This window comes from Serinus canaria, chromosome 4A (genome assembly GCF_022539315.1).
Source record: "Serinus canaria isolate serCan28SL12 chromosome 4A, serCan2020, whole genome shotgun sequence".
NCBI lineage: Eukaryota > Metazoa > Chordata > Aves > Passeriformes > Fringillidae > Serinus > Serinus canaria.
In genome coordinates, this window is record NC_066318.1 from 14,613,899 (window position 1) to 14,636,916 (window position 23,018).

At 44.0% G+C, this 23,018-nt stretch overlaps 1 protein-coding gene across 2 annotated transcripts in view; it reads right to left on the reverse strand.

The window, feature by feature from the left end:
• The window catches only part of HTR2C (5-hydroxytryptamine receptor 2C), a 42,741-nt gene extending 20,034 nt beyond the window's left edge, over positions 1 to 22,707 (reverse strand). For both annotated transcript variants that reach the window (XM_050974569.1, XM_030228968.2), the window contains exon 1: positions 22,088 to 22,707. In XM_050974569.1, the coding sequence (XP_050830526.1) occupies positions 22,088 to 22,472 (385 nt within the window). In that variant the 5' untranslated portion in view covers positions 22,473 to 22,707. The remainder of the gene's footprint in view (positions 1 to 22,087) is intronic.
• Positions 22,708 to 23,018: the final 311 nt, after the last annotated feature.

Genomic DNA, 23,018 nt, shown 5'->3' on the forward strand with positions numbered 1-23,018 from the left:
TACCACTGTCCACAGAGGGGCTCAGGGACATGCAGCCTCCTGGCTAAAGCAATAGCTGATCTCAGGGGCAGCACTGCCAATCCTTTTCATTTCATCATCAATAGAGTGGAATTTACAGTTTTTCCAATATACTGAACTCCTGGGAACCAAGTTATATGAGACATTACGTTTACCTTTAAGTTTCTAGTCTGCATTTTTCTAGAGGAATAAAAGGCTGTCCTAAGGCTGTCTGGATCCCTTAAACATCACATGCTGCAGCCCAGCCAAGCACAGGGACATAACCTACAGACAAAGAATGATGGTGACTTCTAGGAGAAGGACTCTGTTCTTCAGTGCTGCAAGTTCAAAAAGGCTTGAGTGTCCCAAGGGGTGCTGAGCAGAGGATGGGCTCTCAGGTGATGGCATGGCCAAGGAATGGAGGAGACCAGCAAGCAAGAAAAGCAGGTGGCCCTGTGTCCAGGGAGACACTGCTGGCACCCCACACTTGGCCTGAACATCTGTGAGCAGAAGATGCTGCTTTGCCATGGTGCAACACCACACTAAGGATTTATTTGGATCTGTGCCACTGCTCACATCCAGCTGGGCTGTGACACTCTTCCTGAGCTCTGGTTTCCCCCTGAGCTGTTTGTTTTACAGCTCCTGGAGCTGTCAGCATGGCAGGGAGCAGCAGGAAATGGGTATGGAGCAGCGTGGTCTCCTCTGAGAACCCCTCACCACCGAGGGAAACTCCAGAGGAGCTGAATGGGCCTCCAAAGATATTTTGGTTCTTGTCTCACAAGTTACAGTGATGAACTGATGGGACTGTATTTTATTGCAAATTGAACAGTTGCACTCACATGCTGTTATAAGAATTTTAGCTGTTAGATTTTCATTTCTATCCAGTATTGCAATGACTTGCAGTCTTGACAGGATGTGTAAGAAAGAAGGAAAATTAAAGCTGGAACAGATATAATTATCTGAGCTAGGGAAAGGTTGCTTGAATACCATTTAAGTAATATTTTAAATGCAAGGAGCCAGCTTTCCATATACTATACTTCAAACAACCCTGTTAATAAAATGGGATGCTTGCTTAGAAGCAAACCTAGTGAATGTTGTTTTCATCCCAATGTCAGCATCTCTTCTCTTATGGAAATATAAAATTATTCTGGTGCAATTTGTCATTCCATAAATCCATGTGTTACATTGATTTTTTCATTTATTGGCAGAGACTAAAATTATGTTTGAAGCCAGAGGATAAATTTCTAGGCTCAGTGCTGTTCTCTACTCACAGCTGAAGCATCTGTAGCTGCATCTGGAATTTTTGCATTGAGTGATATGGACAGTTAACGGAGCAATGGCACAATTAATTGAATTGTTTCAGCAAGTTCATATAAAGGGTTCCTTCCAGCCTTTTAACTCCAAGAGAGCTGTGATCTCTTCACACACTTCTGAGCTACATGTCCTTCATAGTAATTGATCTAAATGAAACCACTGCCTAATAAAATATCCATACCAGTAAACATTTTCTATCCACTGATGTTCTGTATGTCAGCACAGCTTTAGGAGAGCATCCTCTCCTTCAATTTCCTTCATGCAGCTCATAGATCAGCCTTCACCTGTTATTTAAACACGTAAAAAGCAACTGTGGGATGAACACCACACTGGAAAGTAAGCCCACAAGCAAACAGAGACCTCACACAAATACCTTCTAAACATGAGAATATAAATATTTTCAAATAATCTGTCTCATAACAAAGTGCACAAAGATGTGTCAGTAACAGGTGGTTTTCCTCGGTTCTGATGAAATTAAGAGAGATCCATTATCATAAGAAATAGCTGCCAAAGCCTACAGATCATCTGAGGAAACTAAAATTCAGAACTGAGAATGATGTGGCATTATTCAATTACAGCTGACTGCTGAGCAGAAGCCATCTGCTTGAACTCAGAGTTCCTGATACCAAATCAAGTTTTTAAACTCTGCCTCAATCCTAGGACTGGCTCTAAGGCAAGGGAAAGGATGCAAAACCATAAAGAGGAAATTGTTTAGGTATTTGGATTTATTTCAGCATAACTCAGTGGCAATTCAGATGTCTGTGCTAGGTTGACAGCTGCCTGGGAGCCTACATGGGATTAATCCTCTTTCTCAGCTCGGGCTCCCTCCTGACAATGCAGCTGGACAAACTGGCTTCCAATTCATGATAGAATACCTGATATCAGTAACAGATAAAATATTCCTTGGATATAAAAGGTTCCTTATTCAGAGAACACAGATCTGCCATCTTTCACTAGCCAACATTTTTATTAAATCTTCCAGGAAGATGACAAATTTGATAAGAATTTTCATACTCACTGTAAACTTTGTTCTGCAAACCAGCAGTGCTGGTTTTGAGCATAGGATGCAGATGTTTGGTCTGCTATGCCTGCCATGCCCACTCATGCCTTGGGATACAGAGCATGGTGTGAGAGCTGCTGTTTGAATAGTGTCAGTGATTTTGCCTCCCTCTTGCTGCAGGCTGCTTGATGTGCCCAGGATGTGATCCTTGTTCTGCCCCTATTCAGTGCAGCCCTGCACCTGCTCAGCCCTGTGCCAAAGCAGAGTGTAACCCACACTCAAGAGCTCTGGGGAATTTAGGGATATTGAAGGAGTTCAGTGACTCAGCTTTCCCATTAGGGACAGTGGGTTAATGCTCTGTTGCACTTCATGCCAGTGGGAGGCACAGTTTGTTTGATGAGGTCAAACCCAGTACAAGATGCTGGCAAGAAACCACTTCAGCCAAAGGAAAGAAGCCATATTTTGGTTGTACTTAGAGATAATAATTCTCATTCTTGGTATTTCTCAGGATTTACAAAACACATTCCACATTTAGCTTCCTCCAAGGGAGCTGATTCCTCCATCTCTGATTCTAAGTGATTATACACTAGGAATGCCGGGGTGAGAGTGTTCCACAGCAGCCACAGCCAGAAGCAATTATATGGGTGTTGCTAAGAAGCCAATAAATTCTTCTCATCATCCTTGGTGCCATCTACTGTCCTGCTGTCACTGCATCACTTAGGTGCACACCTCTGATGCCTTGTCAGGCTGACCTAGAACAGAGGCTAGATGGAGCTATAGAATAAAGCAGGGATTTATTAAAAGCCTCAATGGATCCACCTTGGGCAGCACAAGAGCCCAGCCAGGGCTGCACCCAAGGTGAACCAAAATGGTCCCAAAATGCACAACCAAAGTCATGGGGTCTGTCACTTTTATAAGTTCTGGGCCATTTGCAAACTGGAGTTAATTGTCCAATTACAGCTTTAGGTTATGAAGTCCCATCCTTCTTGTCTTTCTCTCTTCAGTCCACGTTGTTTGTGCTCTTGGGCCTGAAATTTGTTTTTTGTCCTTGGTGCCCAGCTACAGAAGGAATTGTTTTGTCTCCCTGCACTGTGCAGAGAGCTCCCCATCCCATAATACGAAGCTCAGAAGTACACATTAAAGCAGCACAGAATCTGAAAAATGTAAAAGTGAAACCTGAGGCATCACCTCCCACTTGCAAAGCATTTCTGCCCCTGTGCCCAGACCTCCCCTGACCAAGAACACACTTTTCATTACAGCAAAAACATCAGGCTGGAGCTCAGCACACTGGGAGCAGCACCTTCAGGGGCTCTCTCAAGGGAATAATTGCCTAATGAACACTGTTCCACGTGCAGTAATCCCAAGGAAGTGTGTGAGCATGTGAGCTCACACTACCTGAGAAGTGTCACTACCCTAGGAGTTTGTTGATCACCATGTACCAGCTCAGCAGAGAAATCTGTGCAGGTGCCCCAATTAAAAGGCAGCACAATGAAGGATCATGGTCATTCCCTGAAACAGGAGTGGAGGACAATTCATTCTGTGTGTAAACAAGAGACAGACATTTAATTAAAGAACTCTAACAGCAATCTAGAAAATGCCTGTATTGCTAATCTGTTCTGTACTCGACAGGAATAACCTGCTGAACCACGCATGTAGGCAAACTATGCCCAGTTTGCACCCAGAAATGCACAATTATCCACGAGGATTCTTGATGTGTGGTGTGACCCAGACAAAAACTTAGGGAATTTTGCTGCTAACTGTTTTTTAACTGAAGAATAAGATGTGGGAACGAGAGGAAGAAAACAAGTGCTGCTAAAATGGACCAAGTTATTTAACTACTTGATCTCCTCTCAAATCTTGAGCAATACTTGAAAAATATTATTTCAGTAGCCCTTATCTTCCAGCTCAATGTTTCAAAGTCTGAAGTTAACATCATTACCAAGCAGTCCTTCTCCACTTCTTCCCAATTTTCCCATAATTCTTAGATGTTTCCTCATTTTGCCGCACCATGGAAACCCTGGAGGCTTCTTTCACAGGCCTGGAAAATAATTTTCCACCAGGAGACCAGGTCTGAAAGCTTTATTGGCTGATAATCCTGCCAGGGAGCTCATTTCTCTCAGCAGCACAGGAGGCTTTCCTAGACAGCCCAGCCACCCACAGGACATGGGCAGAGACAGCAGAGAGCTCCTGCTGCAACCCCCCCCCCCACCTCTGTGGTAGCAAAAAGTACCAACATTAAAGGCTGATGATGGGGAGTGTGGGCAGAATCATGGGCTGGGGATGTCTCTGCATCAAGCCTTGGAGGGAAGAAGGCCTGCAGCCCTCACCTTGGCACGTGGCAGTGCTTCCCTGTGCACCTGCCAAGGCTGCAGGATAACTCCACCTTCAGCCCCGGAGCACCAGAGGCACAGGGGGCTCAGCTGCTGGCCCTCCTGCAGGAGTCTCCATTCAGACTAGCTGGGAATCAGCCTCCTGTATGATATGATGCTCAGAGAAGGCTGGCTCGTCCCAAACCCCTTGCTGTGAGCAGGGCAGGTCACCCTGTCACACGTGCCCAAGCATCCAAAGCAGCCCTGGGAATGCAGGGGTCTGGGGATGAAGAACTGGGCTCCTGCTACCCTGCTCCCCCCATGGCCTCCCAGAAGAGCTGTTACACCCCAACCAGCCTGATGAAACATGATTTAAAATCACCCCTTCACTCCAAGCAACAGATTTGTCATTTCCTGTCCCAACCAACTGCTAGAACCATGTAATTTGACACTGAGCATTTCCATGATTGGAAGCATTTTGTGCACACCTTGTTAGTAGTTAAAACTGCTCACTTCTCTGAGCCTGTTAGAAGAGACTTGAAGTTGGAATGGGATTTCACCTGAGGGTATGGTGTTTTCCCACTGCAGTGCTTACAGCCCATAATATGCCCACTTGTTGTCAAACTGCTGGCTGAGGAGACATAAGAGTCATCTCAGCACAGCTTTTCTCCTAGATCTACAGGTTTAGAAACACTTCAGACTAAGCTATCACATGTACCTGCAGCCTGAAATTCAGGTGCCATTCCTCAGCCAAAAAGAAAACAAACAGGCAGCAACACCAGTCCTGCCTGGCTTTCTGTCTCTCCCACAAACAATGCAAATACCCAGTTTTGGATCCTGAGATGGATTCAAAAAAATCTGCTGAAAACTGCAGCTCAGGACAAGTGATCCCGTTTCCCATGGCCATGTTTTGGCATGTGCACCCCATTCCCCATGGGGAACATCAGAGAAAGTGAAAGTTAGCACGTGACACCCTCTGGGTGTAGCTGTACTCCTCTGAGTTTTGCAGGAATTGTAGGCCTATTGTAAGGTCCATTCACATGAAGTAGAAGTTTAATTTAACATGGATAAATGAAGCGTGGGTGTCCTGATATATTAGAAAGAATACTCTTACCCAGAAAATTATAGTGGTCTCATGAGGTGGTAAAGGAAATTAAAGAAATTATATTTAGTTAAGTTGTACCATTGGGGGTTTTGATAGGCTTGTTTTTGCTTTGTAATCAAGTGCAACATTATTTTATTATCATGGTTATACTATTATTACTGTGTAATCTTGCACTTGATTACAAATCAAACCCAGTGATAACTACAATAATAAAATAATGTGTTAACATAATAACCTAGCTAAACACAATAAAATAGGTGCTGTTCATCAGGCACAGCATTGCCAGCCAGTCCAGGGGGGGACTGTCCCACTCTGCTCTCACTGGGGTGGCCTCACCTTGAGTGCTGGGGACAGCTCTGGGTGCCACAAGGAGACTGAGGACAGACCTCACTGGGGTCTGCAGCTTCCTCATCAGGGGAGGAGGAGGGGCAGACACTGATCCCTTCTCTGGTGACCAGACACAGGACCCAAGGAAACAGCCTGAAGCCGAGTCAGGGCAGGGTTAGGGTGGACATTAGGAAAAAATTCTTCACCTGGAGGGTGGCTGGGCACTGGGAAGTGAACACAGCCCTAAGCCTGAGAGAGCTCAAGGAGCCTTTGGACAATGCTCTCAGGCACGTGGTGGGATTTTTGGGGCTTCCCATGCAAGGCCAGGAGGTGGACTCAATCGTCCTTGAGGGTCCTTTCCAACTCATAGGATATTCTGTGATTCTAAAATTCTAATTGTTGTCTAAAATTTCACAAACACAAATGAGTAATATTAGTGCATTAGAACTATTAGCTACTCCCAAGGTACAAGAGGCACCTATCCCAATATGGACTAGAAAATCTCGGAAAAATCATTATGGAAAGTAAATAAAGTAAGGTGCAAAAGATATATTTCAAGGACTTCATCTTGAAAGTTGTTTTTTCTGTATTCATGCTTGTCAACATCAAGTTGCTGTGCTCTATCAATCAATTAATCTCGTTCTGCTGCTGTGCATCCTGGATGGACACAGACAGATGGATTTGAACAAGAAAGTGACTCACTGCTCTTGGCTTCTCCTGTGTAAAATGTAAATCTCCCTTTTGGTTAACTTCAAATTGACTGATCAGAAGAAACCAACAAAAGTCCAACTGTCAAATTCAAAATTTTGATCATGGAGAGAGAAGTAATTCCCATTCAGAACATGTGCACAGGCAGAAGGGCAGAGCTCTGCTGCCTCCCAGCCATCAGGTGTCAGATATTGTATTTGCTGGGAATGTCCCAATGAAGGCAGGAATGATGCATCTGATCCATGTTCTCAGAAGGCTCATTTATTACTTTATAATACTATATTATATTAAAGAATGCTATGCTAACTATACTAAAGAATACAGAAAAGATACTCAATGTTGAAAAGATAATAATGAAAACTTGTGACTCTCTCCAGAGCCCTGACACAGCCTGGCCCTGACTGGCCAATGAGTGAAAACAACTCACACCAGAATGCAATGGAACAATCACCTGTGGGTGAACAATCTCCAAATACAAAAGCAAAACACAGGAGAAGCAAATGAGATAAGAATTGTTTTTGTTTTCTCTGAGGCTTCTCAGCTTCCAAGGAGAAAAGCCCTGGGTGAAGGGATCATTTCAGAGAATGTGAATGGCACAGTCAGACACTTTACAGGCTCCTGCATCCCAAACAGGTCCAGTGAAAGCCTGCCATACAATTTCATATCTCAGCAACACCAAGACCTTTCCCTGCAGCTGCTGCCTCTGATTGAGGATGGAAACAGACATTTATAAAAACAAGCAAAACACCCGTTTCTTACCAAAAATAAACACGTTGCAAAACAAATTACACATCAGAAGATGGAGAGGTGTTGGTCTGAATCATAACTGGTCTGTCCTGATAACTCCAGCACTGCTGGAGAACTGAGGCTCCCACCAATATGTCAAGAGGAATGGAAATCAAACCACCCAAAAAAACAGCCATGATTCAACAGAGCCTTATCAACCACCCTGCCTTGCCCATCAAATCCCACACCTAAGAGCTGATAGAGGAACACTTCATTTTTGTGCATTACTGATTGAACTTTCTAGTCCTGAACCTTTTTCATCTAGGAAGCAAGACAGCATCTTAGGTGAGAGAGTCACTCCCTGAACCCACTGCTGTCCCTGTGCTTATCAGACTGCCTGCAGGAAGAGTAAACTTCTCCTGCAAGAAAACTTGTTACAAGCAGAAAACACAGAGTGGAAAAACAGAATATATCTTTGAAACTAATGCATGAAACCAGATTTTGACACAGCACTTATTTCTAATCACAGCCTAGGCTCCATGAGAGGTTCATGCACAAATTCCCATCATGCCATTAGCATCTTTAATGACAATTTTGGCAGAATAGCCAGTAAGGATCCTTTTGGTTCCTCTTGTAAATTGTCCATTCAGGAAAAGATTGGATTTTGTCAATGAGGCAGTGTGCAAAATAGTGCAAGGCAGAGCAACTGGCATGTGGCCCCACTTCCATCTGTGTAATTTTCATTTAATTTCCATGCAAGCAGATGAATTACATAGAGCCTGTTTCCCAGCATGTGCTGATAAAACACACAGGAGGAACTTACTGCTACTTTTCCTGTTAGGTGTCAGGGAAGTGAAGTAACTTATGAGGGTATTTTAATGAATAATAGACAACTCTAGAAACAGAATTTCAAGGAATATATTATATGAATTGGATAGAGACAGTAAAATCATAATTTGCTGAGTAGAATTTAATGATATCATTTCAACTGACGGATGGGAGAGGAAGTAGAATGAAAAAGCTGAGTTAATTCTGACTTAATTACCCCAATCCTGGAAACGTATAATTTAAACTAATGTTTTACACTGGAATATTTTTCTTACAACATATTCAAGGGAGTGGTAGAGATTTCACCTCACTTCTCTGCATTTCTTTGCATGTTGTGTAAAGCAGCTCTCTGTAGCTGTATTAGCCTGCCTAATGGCAGTGATTTTCCCCATATTTTTGAGCACAAAGGCTGAGCTGGCCCATCACATCCATCTCCTCTAAAAATGCAGCAGACTATTGATCAAGTCTTGGCATTTCACCAGCATTCAGGTTGAGCCCTTAAGGCAAGAAATTATGATATTATTGTATTGATTACATAAAGTTACCATGCACCAAAAATAAATCTTACTTTTTACACAGTGTGTCACATAATATCATACAGCAAAAGCACCAAATGTGTTAGGATGTACACAAAGACACCAAACAGCAAAATGCAGATGAGGCATCCATCTACATCCTAAAACAAATTTCCTGAGTGATGAAACAGCCTCAAGTTGTGCCACGGGAGGTTTAGATTGGATATTACAAAAAAATCTTCACTGAAAGGGTGGTTGAGCATTGCAAAAGGCTGCCCAGGGAAGTGATGGAGTCACTGTCCCTGTCAGAGTTCAGAGACTGGAGCATGGGGTGCTCATGGTGCCCCTGGCTGTGGCAGGTTTATGGTTTGATTTGATGATCCCAGGGTCTTTTCCAGCCTGAAGGATTCTGTGAACACAGAACAGACGCTGAACAAGGATGGAAGAGCTGTTCAATGTGAAATCCAGGCAGAGAACACAAACACAGCTGACCAGCCAGAGGTTCTGGGTTTTCCCTCATGCTCTCTGCTCTCTGCAGGTGCAGCCAGGGAGATGAAGCCATTTGTTAATCTTCACAGCAGACTGCAACAGGACCATTCCTGGAAAGTGTGGCTGCTCCTTGACAAGTGTGGAGAAACACATCCTACTGACTATTTCCTCAGCTCAATTTCACTCTGCTGAGAGCAAGCTCTCACCATGAGATAATATGCCCCAGATATTTGGTGCATGGAAGTGTTGCTAGATTTAGCTGCAGTCACCTTCTAGGAAGGAAAACAAGGAGCTTGTGGGTAAGAGAAAGCAGAAGTGAAAGCAAAAACTGGTATGGGGTGTTCAGGATGAGCAAAGAGGCTGAAGCCATGGGATGCACTCCTCTGTCACAGCTCACCCATGATCACAGCTGTGTCTTAAAATCTGGGTCACAAATATAATGATTCTAAGTGGGGAATATTTTATTTCTCACTTAACTAATGTTAGGGTAAAGATTAGGAGGAGTTGCTGCTCTTTCAGTCAGGGGCAGGCAGCTCCCTTGCTCCCTGGGCTGCTGGGACACCAGGAGTGAAGATTGAACCGGGGCTTTCTCCAGATGAGGAACAGACAGGTCAACCTGTGTGCACAATGACAGAGACTAAAATTAACTCAATCTTGGTAAAATGTTTGCACTTCTAGTTCAATCCTTTCTCTTGATTTCAAAATTTAAGAATGGGGATTAAACACACCCAAGGAGGACTCTGGGTGTGTCCCACATGGCTCCTGTGCCTGGAGCTGGTGCTGTTCATCCTCTCAGATGAGGCTAAATCTGTCTGTGGGAAACACATTACCTGTCTTCATTTTATTTGTTATCTCCATGATCTGCCTGGTGCCTTTATGAAGCACCAAATTAACTGCTGGAACCATTTATCATCCTAGAGTCTTCTTATACATAACAATTCCAGTTTTCTCATTATCTTGTATCAATTTCTGGTTTGCTACAAAGCATGGGAGTTTATATTTCTTTTCAACTTAACTCATAAAAGTTAATTACAATGAGGCAATGCACTTACAAAACTACTACTGGATCTAACAGGCTATTGTAATAAAAAGTAAATAAAGATTCATGCATTTTAAAGCACATTTAGCTTCACTGATCTAGAAGCAAATTGGGCATGAGAAGATTGCACTGACAGCATTCAAACTGCTGCTGTATTTAAATTGACACCAGTGAAACAGAGATCTATAAAACAGAAATGTAACTGTACACACTGCAGATTTTGGGGACTTTACACTCCTGTGAGTTTTAAAACCTGTTGTATCTTCCAAAAATTTGGAGCAAAAGGAGGAAATAAAAACTATAATTGGATCTAAAACTTTATTTGCATTAAATAAAAACATTTAAATGAGTGCAATTCAAAATTATCCTAATGAGTCATTCTTGCACATAAAAGATTTATTTTGGTTGGGCAATTCTCAGTTTCACCAAGCAAACAAAACAGACCCATCCAATTTGATGTCTAACCCATGAAAAATAACTCCCTGATTGGATGCAACACACGAGCTGTGGGTAAACTAGAAAAAGATAAGGCCATGTGTTCAACAAGTACAACAGCATTTACTCCACTGAAGTCACCTGAATATTTTAACATTTCCTTCACCTCTCAGGAACAGGCAGGCCAAAAGTGGGCTCTGCCAGTTTCTTCTCCACATCTGTGGAGGCAGCATCCAAGGAAGCACCCTGAGATGCCTGGGTGATGGTTTATGTGGCTTGGGCTGAGCTAGAAGTGCTTTCCTGGTGTGTTTTGGGGTGACAGCACACCTCCAGGTGAGCTGTGGAGCTGGGAGGGCTGGAAGGATCTTGCCCCCAACTCAGCAAGAGCACGTGGAGGCTTTAGCTAACCTGAGCTCCATGGTGCATCCTGAGCCCTGGTAGAGAGAGGAAATCCTGGAACAGGTTTCACTGGATAAATGTGAAAAGGGAGAGCAGCCCAGTTTATCAGCAACTTTTGAAGGAGTTTCAAAGCTCATTTGCCTCTTAGGAAGTACCAAGGTGAATGGAGGCTCTGTTTTTTCACACTGCAGTGTTAAGATTTTCTATTTAAAAACTGCTTCTTGCAAGAAAGATAAGGGGTTTGATTTCATCATTAGTTGTTCAGAGATTTGTCCTGGCTTTCTGTTGCTACACACTAAAATACACATATTTGCTCCTCAGCTTCCCAAAAGAAAGGAGCTCTAAGGAAAGAGGCTCTGGAAAATGGAAGAGATGACTGCAGCAGCTCAGTGTTTTAATGATGCTTGCTATCAAACAAGGACACAAGAAGACAGTAAGTTTTTTTCAATCCTGCATTCCTGTGGGATCAGGAAACTCCCCTTGTGATCTTTGTGCCTGCTCTTTCTTATTTGAATTATGTAGCTCAGCACAATATTTTTCTAAGGTAAGTTTGCTTCTTTTATCTTTTAAATATTTTTGGCTTCTGATCAAAACCAATGAAATTAACAAAAAAAAAACCCCTCAACAGTCTCAGCCAGCCCAGAGGAGAGGAGCTCACTCCTTTCACAGCAGGAAAAGCAAAACACAAGTGTCTCAGGGAGAGCCAGCCTCACCAAGCCAACATAAAGAAGTGTTTCATGCCAAACCACAGTAAGCAAATGGCTGCCCACAAAAACACACTTTAGAACCAGGCCCTGCACAGACCAGGAGCACATTTCAGCACTGAGCTGAACGTTCCACACAGTGCACCTCTGGGTGACCTCAGCTGGACAAATGCCAGCTCATTTCTGTCACCTGGATGTTCCACAAAGCTCCAAGGACAGTGCCTGGTGCTGTGGATGATGGTGCTGAACCCAAGGAACAGCAATGCCATGAAAGGAGCTGCACTGCAGTGCCAGGAGAGATTTCCTCAGGCTCAGAGGAGAGCAGCAAAACATCTCAGACCCTTCTAGCTGAGGGATGCTGCTGCAGTCATGGCCAGGCAGGAAGAGATAGAGAGGTTGGAGGAGACAGAGAACTGCTGTGGCAGAAGTCCTAGGCTCTCTGCATGTCCTGTCAATGTTCCCACTGGCTTTAGCACAGCCAGAATCTCCCCTCATGGATTTTTTAGGACACCATTCCCCAGGTCCCTCATGCTTACAGTTATTTATCTCTAGCCTGATGCCACTGAGCAAAACAGAGGAGCAATCCATCTAGAAAATAAAATCTAAGGTGTTCTGCAGCATTCTTGGTTTTCTTATTTAGGGGGAAAAAAAGACACTGGACATGTCCTTTTAAATCTCAGAAATCAGGTCTCATGCTCCCATGCAGGTTTGAATAACTGCTTTTGTTCAGGCCTTTCTGCATGAACCTCTGGGAGAAAACCTGTCAGACCCCTGGGGCAAACACTGAGTCCCTGCAGAATCCCCTGGCAAGCTGTGAAATCTGGGCTAGAGATTTTCCTGGCAAAGGCCAGGATGAGCTCCCAGCCTGGCAGTGCTGCCACGTGCCAAGGCTGTGGCTCACACACACCTACCCTGCCCAGTGCCAGGCTGGGATGCTGGCACAGCCCCTCATTCCCTGGTGTGGAATGTGATGGAGGGCACACCCAGGGCCTTTGGGATCTCTGCCCGTCTCTGGAGGGGTTCTTTATCCAAATCTAACACAATCTGACTCAAAGGGTGGGCAATCTGAACAATCTTAGCCAACAGAGAGCAGCCATACAACCTTCTCCTTGACAATCTTCAAGCTTCTCTCATGATGGAAGCTACCAGAAACAGAGGCTGCTGGAAGTGTTTGTGCTCTGCTCATCTGTGTTGCACTGAGCAGCCTGAGCTCCATGGGCAGCAGCCTCATCCCTGGCAGATCACAGGCTAAAAGTCCCATTAACCCACAGCAGGCAAAGGAGCTGCTTGCTTAACAGCAAGGGGTTTGGAGGAGCAAAAAAAGCATGTTTACAAATGGGGAATGTTTATTGTTCTCTGATGTTTTCTCCTAATGCTGGCAGATTGACAAGACCCTCTTGTCAACAGGAACAAACACAGAGGGGACAGTAAAGAATATCTCTGCCTTTTCCAAGAAGCCAGCCAAAGTCAGAGCTGGATGATATACAGGTGGCACAGGGTGAAGAAATAACAAAGAAGAGGCAGGTGGTAAAAAAATTAAATAGCAACTGCTCTGCCTTTTTATCTGACAGCAGAATTTGGTCTTCAGAGTCCTATAAAATAATGCTCCAAAATGTGGATAATGGCTGAGCTCAAATGAGTCACAAGGACCTGGCACAAAACTGCCAGGCCCTTCCCACAGCAGTAAGCAAGGTGCCATTGAAACTCTCTGAAGCTGGCATTGATTTATTCCAAAAATCATCTTTGCACCACAAACCCTCTGCTGCATCACCCAGAGCTCAGCAGCAGAGGAAGCAGGATCAGAGACCTAAGGCAAGGGGTCTTCTGCTTTCCTCCTGGAAATAAGAAAGGCTTTGCCACATGCCAATGGCCCTGAGCAATGGGCAAGAAGCTGTGGGGAGCAGCTCCTGTGTGAGATGGGGCACTACTGTAAAGTCAGGCAACCCCGGCGAGGGGAGGGAATGATGAGGAGGGCTCCATCTTATCAGAAGGCTAAGTTATTACTTTATGATACTATATTGTATTAAAGAATACTATATTATACTAAAGAATTCAGAAAGGACACTTACTGAATGTTAAAAAGATAATAATGAAAACTCGTGATTCTGGAAAGAATCCTGACACAGCTTGGCCCTGACTGGCCAGAGAGTGAAAACAACTCACACTGGAGTTCAATCAAACAATCTCCAAACACATTCTACATGGGCAAAACACAGGAGAAGCAAATGAGATAAGTATTGTTTTCCTTTTCTCTGAGGCCTCTTGCTGCTTTTCAGCTTCCCAGGAAAAAACCCTGGGTGAAGTTCAGAGAATGTGAATGCCACAGTGAGGTTGGCGAGGGAAGCCATGCAATCAATCAATATGATTGGTAAAGCAAGCCTTGATTTATTTCGAGTACAATGGTACTTTTATATTGTTTCCAGTAATTATGCATGCTTGTCGTTAGTTCATTGGTTTGAGGCAAAAGGTTGCATTTACATACTCCTCCTACTTTGCAGTTTCTAACACAGGGTTCTTCCCCATTCTCGTCACTTTTACTTCCTTATTTTCATATTGCAAAACCACACAAAACCATCAAGGACACTGTGTCCTTGCAGAATATGCTGACAAGGACAAAAGGGCAATCTCCCTATCATGGTGTGCAGCCTGCTCATGCTAAGCTAACATGGGGTTTGCTTGTACAACGTTTCCAGGGATCTATGGCCCTGCTCATCCAGCCATTCTTCCAGGCCACCCTGGCAGCTCAGGGAGAGCTGCTGGCACCACTGCCAGGTGGACACACTGAGCCCTTTCCTTGGAGGAAGGTGCTTGCTGACCACAGAAAGCAGCTCCTGTTCTCCAAGGCTCCAGAGAGCTGCCCAGCTCATGGCTCTCACCAGCAAACTGCAGCTCCATGGCCCTGGAGTGGCTCCTGCTGCCTGGACATGGTGGGTAGAATCTGAGCTCTCCAGAAGTGTTACAGGGTTGGAAATTCATTTTCAGTTAGCATTAGAATAAATGTGAAAGTTACCAGATTTTTCTAAGAAGGAAGTTACACTAAAAAATACATATTTTCGAGAGAAATTCTAGTTTATGGCTTAAATTCTAGTCTGATTCACCCTCGTGATTATGGTGCTGCTGGCTAAAGTTTTCATTTTTTGCAACAGATCACCATAAAGCTGGCAGAATGGGAAGTTGGGCTCCACATGCTGCAAAGGATTTCACCAGAACTGAGAATAATCCCATTCCTCTTCCAGCTTCCCAGGAGAAGGGCTGCAGACAGGGAAACACTTCCACAGCCTCAATCAGAAGTGCAATTAGACAAAGGCACTCTCAACAGCTTTATTTGCCATGACATGCTCCTCAGGATGCCTCCAGAGCAGCAGCCTGAGAGAGCCCCTAATTTCTTACTTTCTCACAAGACACCACATGGCAAAACAGAGCCCAGGCTCCCAGGAGCTGCAGCAGAGCAGCTGCAGGGGAGAGGGGCTGCCCTGGGGACAGCAGGGGCTTCCAGAGCATCCAAGGAAGAATAAGAGCATCCATTTCCAGGAGGAAGGTGCAGAGCAGAACACCTTGTGGAACAGGACCTTCAGGACACACCAAAGCTTTGCTGAGAGGCCAGGAGGGACATGTGCACTTTTCATTATTATTAATTTTATTATTATTTGTTATTAACCCCAGGTCATTCACACTGCCTCAGATAACACACAGCAGGAAAGATTCCAAACTATCCCAGAGGCCAGGGGATAACTGCAGCTGGCTGCAGCCAGGAGTTGTAGCCCCAAACACTCGCTCTGACTTTGGCCCCTGCACCCAGCAAAGAGCCTGGGCCAGCGTTTGGGGTGGCTGCACTCTCACATGGGCTGGGGAAAGAGTCAAACTGTGCTGCCAGACAAAGCTGGGGCATTGCTGACAGCAGGGGCTGCCTTGCTGTCCCTCCTGGTGGGGCCCAGGGCCCCGAGGATGCAGCTCTGGTGACACCTGGGGCACTGCCTGCTCCTCTCAGATGTGAATTGTGGTGCTCACATCCTGCTCACCAGAACACTGCAAATTTACCAGCAGCACAGAGGGAAGGACAGACTCGTCCTGAGGGAGAGAAAACAGCCATCCATACCATCCATACAGAAGACTTATGCCAGGTCTCCATGGAATTTTTTAGGAGGAATTTGCAATTCAAGCCAAGGTTTTACTAAAATCTGAATTTTTATGGGGCTGGTTCTTATTACATTAAAAGTGACAAGCTTTCTAAATCTGTCTGTACAGGTGCAGCATAGGGAGAACAAACAGCTCAGTTACCAATAAGTACATGGCCATCTGCCCAAAGAAGTGATGGCAGGTCAAGTACTGAACACTGCTGTAATTTAATCTACCAGAAGACAGACAGATCTAACACCTGCAGGTGCTAGAAATGAAGAAAAACTGCTTTCCAGAAGATCCAAGTACACTCTGTAGCTCTTCTTGCTCTACCCAAATGTAGAGGCACTGTTCAAAAGACAAATACAGATCCATCTAGTACTTTAGCATAAGTAAAGCAAACCTCCAAATTGACAACAGCCTGTTTGCAGACAACAGAGACTTCCCTGGCTTGCTTTCCTGAATTTATACCATTTATTTATGGGCTGCTCCATTGCTTGCAAGTCTCGTAACCAAAATCCATTCCCAAAAGGAGGAATTCAGCAGAAAGCAAGCCAAGACATAAGCCTGACCAGGGAAATTTCCCCTGTGCCCTCCCCAGAGCAGAACCTCCCCATCAGTGCTGTGGTTTGTGTCACAGAGCAGCTGCAGCTCCTCATGGAGGAGATGGAGATGATCCTTCTCCAGTTCTATGGGCTGCTCACTTTCTCAACCTGGTGAGGACCAAAACTTCAACAGGGATTAGAAAGGTGTGTATGAGGAAGCCACTTCAGTTAAATCAACATTCCCAGACAAGAGGAACCATCAGCACAAGGGTTACTGGTGACATTTCAGTTCGTTGAAAATAAAACCTGCTTTAAGCACTGTGTCTGCATCATGGGGTACCTGTGCCCACATAAACAGCTTAACTGCATCCATGGCTTTACACCATTTCTGCCTCCTCTTCATTCCTGGTCAGCCCTCAGCACACCATCAGGGCTAACAAGCTGGTTTGGGGGTCTTTAGCATAACTACTATAACACTGTAACATGCCTATAAAAGAATGTCTAGCAGACTTTTTATGAAACTAATTGAGACAAAAGGAAAGAAATGGAAAGGAGTAGAAAACATTCATGTGAATTTGCTAATTTCATACAAAGTATTTATCTCAATGGAGAATGTTGCACTAGAGCCTTACACAGCCTGGCTGTCAGAAAAGTCCTGGGGATGGGGCTGCTGCATGGATGAGTAAGGATGAGTAAGTGAAATTCCATCAGTTAGGACAAATATATATATATATATACACATACACACATATCAAGTCCAAATGACTGCATCCAGCTCATATTGGTGTCATTCTGCAAATATCAAATTTTGCTTCTCACCTTTCATAACAGAAGCATATAAAAATCTTGAAGAGATTTTCAGACAAGACATCACTAAAACACACACATCAAAATAATGAGAAAGAATAACAAAAGGCTACATACAATAAGTTAAATTGCTCTGACAATTTTTGAAAGCAATTCTGCTTTAATAAGACTAGTGAGAAGATGACTTTAAAGTACCATAGAGCACTGTGGTCTTTCCTTCAAAGTGCTTTGCACTCCTCAGATAATGGCACTTTCCTCGCTCCTCTGGCTTCCAGTTTCTATTGTCCAACATTAAAAGTATAGCAAAACAAAAAAAAATTAAATAAACTACATAAAATGCCAGACATAAAGTATAGACAATCTCAGACAAAATAAAAAATTACATTAAGAGGAAATTTATGTGTGTGAAGCAAATCCAGCTTTCAATGACAATTAAAAACTCTGAGTCAAATGTTTTTGAAGAGGGTGATGCAAATATAGGTTTAATAGATTTAATCACTGCTGAGAAAGGGTGTGGAGCAGCACTCCCTCCTCTTGGCAAGTGTAATCACCCTCTCCAGTGCCAAGCCCTTGTGCTGATTTCAGCCTTTCAGCCTTTGACTCTCACTTGACCAGAAACCATCAGTTCTCCACCAGTGCAAGCCAAAGCTGTGCAGGCTCCTAATGCTGTTTTCCAGCAAGGAATCATCACAGGGTGCCACATTTTCAGTGGCTCTGAAAAACCCTGCAAGTTAACATTTAGCTGCCTCAAGGTATTTTACAGCCAGGGACCCACATTCAATGAGTACAGAGAGTATCCATTTAGCATTCCCCCCTCCTCTCACTCTAAGCACAATTTAAACCTTGGGTAGCAGAAAAGAAGGTGTTCTATGGATCCAGGGCACATCATACAGAGCTTTCTTTCCCAACAGCAACACAGATACACCACGACTTTATCCCATTTGTCACATCAGGTAAACAGGCAGTTGTTCATGTGGAGAAAATTCAGTAGCAGGACACTCAATATCTCAGCTAAAGTTTCCTATGAATCTAATAATCTGGAAAGAGGGTAAATAATGATACAGTAGGATGTCAGATTTCACAGAATTATTTAGGTTAGCTGAGGGACAAGAAAGCTTAGGGACTTGGAAAGAGAATAAATGCTGCTGGGTGAGCACAGAGTGCAGCAGCCTAAGGATCCTACTGATAGCAAAAGATAAACTCACACTTCCTGTTGGATATAAATTTCAATGCACACACCCCAGGTACAAGGTGTCATTGGAGAAAAAAAATAATCCCCTCTCTGAATTTATGACACAGATAGTGCAAGCAGTGTAAGAGTTTCCATTCACTCACACCCCAGCAGAAGAATAAAATGTAGTGGTTACTTAGCACAAACAGAAACATTACACATTTAAAACTAATAGGAATAAATAATCATTTCTGAAAGTAATGCAGCTGTCAGCTGGAACTTGGTTTGGTCAAGATGCATTTAAGCCCCTGACTTGATCTGGTCTTTAAAATGCCAGATACTTGAGTGTCACATCAAAGAGCTGAGCTGCACTGCTCCCCCTCTGCAGGGAAACCTGCACCAGTGTGTCCAAGTGCTCAGCACATCTCTGTCACCACCAAAATGATGGGAATTATCAATAATAACAATACTGTGGGTGTAGATCTGCTCTGGCAGCTGGGGCTGGTGAATACATCCAGCACCAGCCCGTGAAGCTGCCTCAGCCCCAGGGGAGAGAGAGCAGAGCCTGCCCTGGGAGTGCAGAGGGGTCTGCTGGCCACTTCTTGGCCACACCATGGCAACTTGTGTTGGCAGCTGTGAACCTTCTGCAAGAACCCAGGAAGCTCAATATCCTCTGCAACTCAGATCAGCTGAGGAGATTCTCTGGCACTCCTCCACCAGCCCTCTCTTTCCTGCTCACAAACCCATGGCATGATGCAAACCTACTGCTGCTTGTCCCTGAGCTGCTCAGGGGTGAGGAGATAACCCCTACCTGCTCGCTGAAGCTCCATCATGGGTGAGATACCTGATGCCCTGTCAATATTTTTATAAAAATTCCAGTATTTTGAATTAATCAGGCATTTCTTCATTTGTGTACATTTCTCATTTACTCTCCCCAGTACATGCTTATTAATTAGCAGACTAATTTGCTTACTTCTTTAGGAAGTGCATGCCAGGGAAAATGTTCTCTGTTGTCAAATGCAACTCATCGATTACTGTAAGACACTTAAGACTAATTGATAAATACATCCAAGCCCTGATTAATTGCTGAAAAATCCATCATGCTGCATCCTGCTGTCCTTTCCTTTATAATAAGACCCTTGAATTAATTTGAAACTTGATTTTGCCTTCTTTTAATTAAGAAAGCCACCAAAAACCAGAAGTATTTGTGGAGGGTGTCTATTCAATTTTCTGGTTATGCTTGAAGTGAAATCTACTTAATTTACCTTATTAGCCAAAAGTAAGGAAATGAGCTTACTCTGAAATTAGTTACTCTGTCAGCTAGAATTTATCTTTGGGGCTGAGAGAGCTGATGTGGAAACTTGCAAGTAATTTCTTCACTCTTCTATTTGTAATATATATTTTTTAAGGTTCCTTTCTGATTACATAAATTAAAAGTGACTTCCACAAATCTGGAAGAGATGTGCTGCATGCATTTCTCAGTAGAGCATATGGCAGCCTTTAAAACAGCCCATTGTACAATTATTTAGATTGTATGGAATGAACAAGGTAAAATAAACAGAGCAAAAGTGACTGAACATTCTCAGTGATGTTTCCAAGCAGTAACCCTCTCCCTACTCAGTCCATGGCCAGGCACCCCCATTATTCTCACAAGAATTCTGCTGATGTAAGAACATTTGCCCCCTCCTTACTTCCATAATTTGTAGCTTAAATAGTATTCAAAAAATTATTTCACTGGGGCCCTACTGAGATCAACCCACAAGTTCCTCTGAGGCTCGTTTTTCCCCAGGTGGAACTTTTCCTCCTCCTCCCCTCACAAAGCCTGGAGGCAACATGCTTTGGTCCAGCACCCAGCACTGCCCCAGCAGCCTCCTCATTCCTCAGAGTATTTCCACAAATCTTCCATGAAATTATGATTTTTGCCAAGAAATCTACGTAGTACTGTTTGGCTGTGGAGAAATGTTTGGGCTATCAACAGCCAGTGCTGGTTCTCTGGCAAAAAAGGAGGATAATTACAATGCCTCTTGAAATCAGTGATATTTCCTTGCTGCTAAAAGGGTGGCATGCTTTACACCTCTAAACTACCTTAAGTAATCATTTTCTAGGCAGAACAGAAAATCCATTTCTATTAGTTTCCAAAGACCTTGACAGTATGGATGTAGGAAGACCACTTCCATAAATTCACCTTTTTAGAGTCACTGGCTAACACAGAATTTATGCAAGTGCAGGTCTGTCACATAATTCAGTATTTATATTCTCCCTTTCAAGCTCCAGGGAACTGGAGTAAAATGCTAAAAATAAAATACACATGTTATAATACACACAAGATTTAGAGATGGAACTATTCTGACAGTTCAAAATAAAAGATCTTTGTGCATAAGATCTCCATAGCCAGGCCTGTACCTAAATCACATATTGATTTAACTCACTGTAGACAAGTTATATAAGCTTTGGAATGATGTATGCTTGATCAATGTGTTTTGGAAATTAATCTCTGCCAGACTTACTCACTTAGGCAAGTGAAGAAGTCAGATAAATATCTCTGCATTTTACTTTATAAGACAGTAAACCAATTTCTAATCAAATTTGTCAGTAAACAACATTATTTGTTTCCAAGAAATATCAATATTAAAATACCTTTCTAAGAAAATCTGAAAACAGACTTCAAAAATTTCAAGTTTTATCTATGAAATACACAGATTATAAGATTGATACAAGAGTACACAAACATGATGATCAGAGATACAGAGGAGAACAAAATACTCCTCTGAAACACCAGGGATGGAGACTCCTGGCACCACCCTGAGCAAAGGGATCTGGAGTCCCAGCCAGATGAAAGTCAGATGTATTTGATATTTTATTTCTTTGAAGTGCTAGCAGTGGTTCCACACCTGAGTGCAGGAGGGATGTCCCACTCCACTGCAAGCACACTGACCCTGATAGGGGGAGAAATAAATGTTTACACCTCTACAGGCAGGCTCTGGGTGCTTTAGAACAGAGCACACTCTCAGGTTATAGACAGGGCAACTGAGGCACAGAGAGGCACTGTGACCCCCTGAAGGGCACGAGGCAAGCTGAGGTGCAAATGCCAGGAGTGAATTTTACCTGAATGCCAAATCTACTCGTGCAAACCTCCTTTCTGGGCCACGAGTTTGGTCAAATCCTGCTGATGCCAGCAGTGGCAGCTCAAGGACAGACCCTGACCCGGCTCAGAGCTGGGTAGCTCATGAACAACGAGCACTCTCCTCACTTTTCTGGGAGCTTTTGTGTCCTAGCTGTTTTGGGACAACCCAACCCAAGGTAAAGAGCTGGCTCTCTGTCTCAGGCTCTCCTGGTGGCCCCTGCAGTGTGACATTATTCCAGGTCACTCCTGGCACTGTGAACACCAGCTCTGCTCCCTGCAGAGAGTGAACCTCAGCACAGAGCCACCACCAAGGACTCACTGACACTCCCCAAGCCACCAGCACAGGGAAAATCAGGCACAGCAGGCTGCTGCAGCCTCGGGGGGCTCCCTGCAAAAGCAAAAATTCCAATGAGGAGGGAAGGCACTTACCGTACAGGACTGCAATGAGCGACACGGGCATGACCAGGATACCCACCAGCATGTCTGCTACTGCCAGAGACATCAGGAAGAAGTTTGTGGCATTCTGCAACTTCTTCTCCAAGGACACAGCCATAATTACCAATATGTTCCCCCCAATGGTCAGCAGGATGACAACCAAGATCAGGAGGGCCGGCCAATTCTTCTCCCTCACGGACATCCGAGAGACTTCTCCCTTCTCAGAGGTGTTGAGAGGATCAGATGTAGGCAAACTCTGGTTCAGAGTCAAATTGCTGCTCAAGGACCAAGCCATCAGACCACCATGCAAACTAAAATCCAGTGTAACAGACACTGTTGTTAAGCTGAGCAATATTCCAGTGCTACTTAAAGTGCTCATTGTCTGGGGCTGGTTGCTCTGTCTCTTAACCGTGCCTCAGAGACGATTCCTTCTCCAAACTCCAGGTCCAAGGCAGATCACAAAACCTGAGCCAGAAAATCATTTGATCTTCCATAGTGGAGCAGACCTTACAGAAGTTAGCGTGGAGCTCTTCTGCTTTCCTTGGGTGTGGCAGATGACGACCATTGACCGCCAACCTCAAGGGAAAGGAGACTTTGCAATCTCCAGCTGGTTTCCAAGTTCACCATTCTGAAAAGTAAAGAAAAAGGACATTCTTCACTGAAACCACAGCATACACAACACCTTTTTATTCCCCATGCAACTGACATCCTTGTCCTTCCCCTTCCTGCTGGCTAGGACATTCTCCAGACTGCCAGCAGTTTATCTGAAGGGTACAGACTATGCCTACAATCAGGGGGGAGAGAGGCAGGGAACCACATCAGGGTGCTCTGGCTGCTTAAAAGCTGATTTTCACTAATTAAATGTTTTGTGAAACCTGCAAAAGCAAGTCTGAAGAGCAAAATATGTTTCAATTGATATCCACTT